Genomic DNA, 7142 nt, shown 5'->3' with positions numbered 1-7142 from the left:
CAGGACAGGTTGTTCTCTGTGTTTCCTGTTGTTGTAATAATACTCAGCTGATCATGTCACGGAGTACCTTCATTCTTGGACCACGTATTTCTGTCTTTGTTAAATAAATATTGCCAGAACAGACATAAATACATTAGTCGGGATTTAATTAAAACCCTGAGTGAACTAACTATACCACACAGTTTGGAGAMAAAACAGCCCAGGGTGATAGGTTCTGATGTGTTCAACAGTCACTTCAGCCTCGGGGCTTTTTCCTTCAACTGTGCTCTAAAATAATAAAGTTTGTTTTTTTTACAGAGTTCAAGTTAGAGTTGAAACCTGTCATTCATCGTTCCAAACTCTACTATACCATTTAGTTTATAGAAGTGTTTATATTCTGGCTGAGGGAACATCTTGTGTACATTAAGTGAAACCTTAACGCTGTATCTTTCACAGATCTACACATCCTGTCATTAAARCTGTTGTAACTTCTTGCATCACTGGAGGAACAACCTGTACAGCTGCTGGAGTCTGTCTCATGTTTACTCAGGAACTAAAATACTGAAACGTGGCAGTCACTTCAGCCTCTCTTCTTACCCCGATGCTCYGGTCACTGTGGAACAAGATTAAAGTGATGATGCTCACTGACAAAATGAAGCTGTTCTTCCTCATTAGCCTCACTGACACATGGTTTTCCCACAGACACGTGGCTGAGAAATCCTAAACTCTTGAGCAATGTGTAGAAATGCTCCTACTTTCTATTAAACATGATGAGTTTTACGGTTTTCTTCCTATGATTTGACTTCACCAAAGCAATCACCTAAGCTTCTAAGATGATGGTTCTCCCACTGTGCTTCCAGGTTTTAATGTGTYGGACAATAATTATACAACCTTCAGAACCACTTATTAAAGAGATCCAGGTGAATGCATGTATAACCAGTAACAGTTAATTTTGTAAACTCGTTTTTAAAAATCCTTGAAGTTGACCCTGATGCCTGGATGTAAACTTCTGATTGCAACTTGGCAAATATTAAAAGCAATTTTCATCCTTTCCCACCTGCACAGGAACACTGATTTGTTAAACAGACTTGTATTGTAACAAAAATAAAACTAGCTACCTTCTACTCTTTATACAACTGCTACGAACAGTTTAACCCAACAAATGCCAAAGACACGTTTGTTGTCCCACTAATACAGAATGTACTTTAGGTTTAATCAGATGATTTTAATTTGTGGGCGAGCAAAAGCACTGGTTTGTAAAAGAGACAAACTAGAACAGTCATTTGATCCTCAAGCAAAACCTTTTTATCTGGAAGTTTAGCCATGAAGAAGACCCTTCATGACTTGATTAACGACAAACATTTTAACATCAAGATTCTTCACTGAAATGAGACAAAACATCTGTCAGGCAGTTTGTTTTAACGTGTCACATATGTTTGGTCTTGTCAAACGAACAACTATACAGAACTTAATAAAAATATGTTTGTGAAATTGGAAGAGACAGATWACAAAAGAAATTCACATGCACTAATAATACCTTGATTCTTCAAACACACAGTTCACTGTGCCTGTTGTTGCATAGTTAGTGTTGTGTTTGACAGGACAGAAAGGAACTATGGCCCCTTTTCCACTAGTGCCACCTAATGTAGTGTCAGTATGATCAGTGTCGGTACGGTCAGTGTCTGTACTGTCAGTGTCACGTACGGTCAGTGTCACGTACAGTCAGTGTCACGTACAGTCAGTGTCACGTACAGTCAGTGTCACGTACAGTCAGTGTCAGGTACGGTCAGTGTCGGAACATGCAGTGTCAGGTACAGTCAGTGTCACATACAGTCAGTGTCAGGTACGGTCAGTGTCGGAACATGCAGTGTCAGGTACAGTCAGTGTCGGAACATGCAGTGTCAGGTACAGTCAGTGTCAGGTACAGTCAGTGTCACATACAGTCAGTCTCGGTACGATCAGTGTCGGAACATGCAGTGTCAGGTACGGTCAGTGTCAGGTACAGTCAGTGTCAGGTACAGTCAGTGTCAGGTAGGGTCAGTGTCAGGTACAGTCAGTGTCGGTACGATCAGTGTCGGAACATGCAGTGTCAGGTACGGTCAGTGTCAGGTACAGTCAGTGTCAGGTACGGTCAGTGTCAGGTACAGTCAGTGTCAGGTACGGTCAGTGTCACGTACAGTCAGTGTCACGTACAGTCAGTGTCACGTACAGTCAGTGTCACGTACAGTCAGTGTCACGTACAGTCAGTGTCACGTACAGTCAGTGTCAGGTATAGTCAGTGTCGAAAAGGTCAGTGTCACGTACAGTCAGTGTCAGGTACGGTCAGTGTCAGGTACAGTCAGTGTCAGGTACGGTCAGTGTCAGGAATGGTCAGTGTCGGTACGATCAGTGTCGGTACAATCAGTGTCGGTACAGTCAGTGTTGGATCAGGAAAAGTTATTTTCCATTGACGTTCCGGTCCGGTTCCAGTGGGTGTGTTTTGGACATTTCCACAGTCTGAATATTGTCGTAACAGGTATTTTCCTGATGGTGGCACTAATGCTGTTTGTAGGCAACCATTAAACGTAGCAGTAGGTCTGAACCGGTTTGAACCGCTCCTTCCATTGTGGTCCTTAATTGTGCGATAATCACACTTCAACCTTTTCAGTTTTTCCCAACATTTCTTCGGGGTTCTCTYGTAGCCACCAGAGGCCATCAGCTCCAACAGCTCCTTGAACACTTCTTCGTTGCGAGCCGACCCATCTAGYTCACTCTGCCACCGGGCAGAAAAACTCCTGCTCCTCAGCATTGGACCATGGTGTGGATCTCTGTTTTGTCATTGTGAATATCGCTGCTACAATAGATAAAATGGCGCCTCGAGTTGTTGTAAAGGCAGCTYAGACTCAACCAGTGACTCCACCTCCTAACCAATCAGTGACGAACAGTGTTCTGACCTCGCTTTTTTGGTGTCGACTGGGACCGCTTGGAACCACAACAAAGTAGGTACTGAAAAAGGAATCTGGCCTAACGGAAATGGCTTGGAACCCTACTGAACCGAACCGAGCCAGCCTGAACTGGTACTAGTGGAAAAGGGGCAAAAGACAGCTTCCATCGTGGAACATAAAAACCTCAGTCTTAACGAGCTTTGTGCACATCGTATCTGTACGTTGATTTTGTTCCATCTTGCTACAGATTATTCMCTGGAACCACTGGTACATTACGTGACTTTGCAACTCACAAAAGTTATAGTTCCAATTAGAGTTCACAAGAAACACACTCCATCTCTTCTGGACTCTGGAATGCCTCCTTTTATTAAGAAAAACGTCCCCCCCWTGACCAAATGACCTATCATAAGCTAACAGATCTACAGTTTGTCCTTCACTGGTCCAGGCCAACTTGTGAGTGGGTTCTAGCAGAATCTGAACCAGACCCTGTGAGTCTTCTCACCACTGCATGTGAGGGGGCTGTGTCTGGACCTGGTTCTGAGTTCTGTACTCGGTGTGCAGCAGTTTGCTGGCCTCCAGAGAGTTCTGGCCCTGCAGCCAGTCCTCATACAGGGTTTTCAGGGCAGGGTTCAGTTCTGGCAGTCGGACCGGCATGCTGCTGTAGACTTCCTCCATCTGCTGGACCAGAGCTTTATCGACCCGACCTTCCGCCTCGCTCTCTGCCTGACCTCGGCCACTCAAGCACCCTGAGGGGAGACGAGGGAGGAAAGCAAACAAGTTGACAGACTGAAGGAGTCGACAGCAGCAGCTGCTGCCATGTGAGGAGAGTTTACCTCCTGGGCAGGACAGGACCTCCACCAGCTGGTAAGGAACACGACCCTTTCTCATTCGATGAACCAGGGTCTGGATGTTCCGGAAACCATAAACGGCAGCAAACTGCAGGAGAGTTTCCCCGTCCCGCTCCAGGGTCACTTCCTGGAAGTCCCGATTCCTKTTGACCCACAAACATTACTTCAGAAATCAGTTTAAGTCAATATGCAGTACCAAGGTTTAAAGATAAAAAGACCTAAAACTTTGGACCAGACATGGACTGATTACTGGTGTAGCATGATCGACCRTGACCCCTGGACCATCACCGGTCTCCTTACTAACTCAACTTTATTCTGAAAAACTTTCCTAGAGACAAATTCTATTTTAGCTTTTAATAACCTGTCCTTGTCTGCAGATAATGCTGACATGACGGTGTGTTTGAATCTTTTGTGATTCATTATAAAAAAATAAAATAATCATTAACATGATGCTTTCTGAACGGTCATTAATTTTAACACCAGTGTTAATGTAACTGAATGTTCTCTTTCTTTCCCCTGAGCAGATGATAAAGTGACAGCTGCAGGTCAATGAAACCGATTCTTGCTATAATGTTGTAATAAATTACCATAAAAGACCAGTGGTGGGCACTAGCCCCCTAAAGCTCAAATGCTGTAATTGCGGACCTAAATTTCTCCTTTGTGCTTTAGGGGTTTTACTAATTTCATAAAAAGATGTGTGGATTTACACTTTCTAAATTTAGAATTGAGTGTTGCTAATCAAAAATGATGTTTCACAGTCAAATGTCAACTTCATCTAATGTAAAGAGAAAGAGCCGTCTACTCTCACTACGTTTTGTAGCCACATAATTCATTAAAACTTCATCATGATTTTCTTGAACAATGAAGGGGAAAGCTGTCTCTWCTGAACACAAYGGAGCTCCACTGTGAGGAAACACCAAGCCCTCAGTCTGCTCTGCGTTCACAGAGCTTTATACTCTGACTTCTGACTCTTCTCAGTCACGGTTTTCTCTTAATACAGACTGTAGTGTTCCCACAATTCATTGCGTGGCAGGAGGAAGAGAATTTCTTCACTGGGTGACAGTCCACCTGTGGTTCTGATCTGCAGAACCACACTCAGCTGTGCAGTTTGTACCTCCTCTCCGAGGAACACCGCRGCAATAAGTATTAAATAAATAAATATTAGTAAAGAAAGAAACACAAAACAGTTTAAATTCACGCTCTTATTTTGAAAAGAACCTGTTCTGTGTCCTGTAGCCAACCCAGAATGCATTGCTTCAGTTTTACAACAAACAGTTTAAAATTATTAATATATCTTCATGTTTTCTTACTGAAGCCCTGCCATAAACATAAAAATGACTAAGTAGAAGAACTAGAAATCCACAACTATTTTTTGTTTTATAACCATGATTTAGAAGTCTGTTTCTATGAATCACCTCCCCATTCTGCACAGATTTGTGCCAATCTGTCAAAAAAATATCCTACCACTAGATGGTAGTAAAGTGCTGACATTTATGTTACCTGGATGTTGTCTGGTAAACGAAGATAATGTTGTGCTTTATATTAACTTCCACTATGTTTTATTGAGCATATGTGTTTTTGAACTTGCGGACCTAAATAAATTGATTAGGGCTTTAGAAAGTGCGCAACTAAAATTTAAATTAGCGCTGTCCACCACTGTAAAAGACAAAGCTGGTTCCTCCTCTTGAGTATTTTTGGTATGAGATAAGACTTCCCTGCTCATTTTATGATGTCACACTTTGGTAAATATGAATCTGATTAAAAAGGGAGAATAAATAAATATCTTAAATGTGATTTGTCCCCCAACTTGGCAAAAGTTTAATAAAGGACAGAAACAGTTTATCACCCTTTTGTTTCTCTCCTACCAACTCAGTACACAAGGTGAAAGCTGTGTGAGAAAGCCAGAGTTAAAACCACTAAATCATCCCATCAAACCATTCCTGCAGTTTTAATGTTTTTATTAAAGTACCAAAGACAAATCAATTGTTTTTGTTTTTTCCTCTCTGGTCACAAAGAGCACTGAGCAGCTCTTTTACTTGTTTGTTAACGGAAACTTCTATGTTAAAAACAAAACCTGAACACAGAAATAAAAGACAGGTAGGTTGGCTGTGCAGTTAATCCAGTCATCAGTGTAAACAGATTTAGCTTGTTATCAGGTGAAATATGAACAACTGATATAGACACAATTATCTTAGAACTGGAAATACAATTAAATGAAACAACCTGTTAACAGGCTCACAATATATTGAATTGAAATAGATTTTTTTATTTTATATTTATATGATTATTCATTCGCTATACTTGTGATTAAATGATAATTTCAGCTTGATCCTAGGTATCATCATGAATGAAAATGCAAAAACTAAAACAATTAATTTAATGTTGGTTTAAAATCTGGTTTCTGGATTTTAAACMAAGTGACAAACATTGTATTTATGTGCATTAATATTACAATAACTGTAAATAAATATTTGAGTGGTATACTGTTATAAGACTATACAATACTTTGTACAGTATACAACATGAGAGAATCAGACAACAAAACTATTAGCTGCAGTAACTTAGTTGAAATTGAATCTTAGTTTTTGAACAAAAGCAAATAAATCATGATGCATGTTTAAATATTTGTTGTAGCAGAAAGCTGTGGTATTATCTTCCTGTCAGAATCTCCTACCTGAGAGTTTTGTATGTGATTTCCTGCACATCCAGACCAAACAGCTCTTTAGCAGCGTGTTTGAACACGTGCTCCAGGAAGCCCTCAGAGCCTCGACCGTCATGCCTCACCAGTGACACTTCTCCACAGTCTCCCAGCCTGCATTACAGCAAGAAAACCATTCATTCCATCACTGCTCCCAGTAGGTTTTAACTTACAGAGTTCACTCATTCAAACACAGAAACATCACATTCCTGACGACAGACTACAAATAAAACACAACAATGAAATAAAATGATTTTATGTTTCTTTACAACTCACATTTGGTCCAGTGGAACTGAGTCCAACTCCTCTGATGACATCTTTCTTTTCTCCATTAGCTGATAAATTTCTCCTGGAAAAAAAAACAAAAAAAAAAACTAAACAAAACTTTACAGTTTGTGCTGAAGTAATGAATCAAACATCAACAAAAATAATGGTGTCTTTTTAAACAGCTTTTAAAAAAGCTGCARCTTTTACTTTAATTAGATGTCATGTTTTGTCTCATCAGTCTAATCCTGGACGTCAAGGGTCTTCATCCTCCATCTTCTACTTGTTTATCTAATAACACACCTGCTCTGAATAAGTTCATGACTAACAGGTTTCTGCAGAACTTAAAGAGATGATTCTTTGGACCTCATGCAAGAACCGTTGGTACACAGATTTGTTCTTAAGTTGTGCGTACGAGTGATTTAGGAG

The 7142-nt window shown here is 40.6% G+C and overlaps 1 protein-coding gene across 1 annotated transcript in view; it reads right to left on the bottom strand.

Moving 5' to 3' along the window:
- Positions 1 to 3241: 3241 nt before the first annotated feature.
- narf (nuclear prelamin A recognition factor) overlaps positions 3242 to 7142 on the bottom strand; it is a 21580-nt gene continuing 17679 nt past the window's right edge. The window contains exons 9-12 of the mRNA XM_014032669.1: positions 6726 to 6798; positions 6426 to 6563; positions 3737 to 3894; positions 3242 to 3649 (exon numbers count right to left, since the gene is read on the bottom strand). Of these exons, the coding sequence (XP_013888123.1) occupies positions 3402 to 3649; positions 3737 to 3894; positions 6426 to 6563; positions 6726 to 6798 (617 nt within the window). The 3' untranslated portion in view covers positions 3242 to 3401. The remainder of the gene's footprint in view (positions 3650 to 3736; positions 3895 to 6425; positions 6564 to 6725; positions 6799 to 7142) is intronic.

This window comes from Austrofundulus limnaeus, unplaced genomic scaffold (assembly GCF_001266775.1).
Source record: "Austrofundulus limnaeus strain Quisiro unplaced genomic scaffold, Austrofundulus_limnaeus-1.0 Scaffold1508, whole genome shotgun sequence".
NCBI lineage: Eukaryota > Metazoa > Chordata > Actinopteri > Cyprinodontiformes > Rivulidae > Austrofundulus > Austrofundulus limnaeus.
This window is presented reverse-complemented; position numbering and strand designations above follow the sequence as displayed.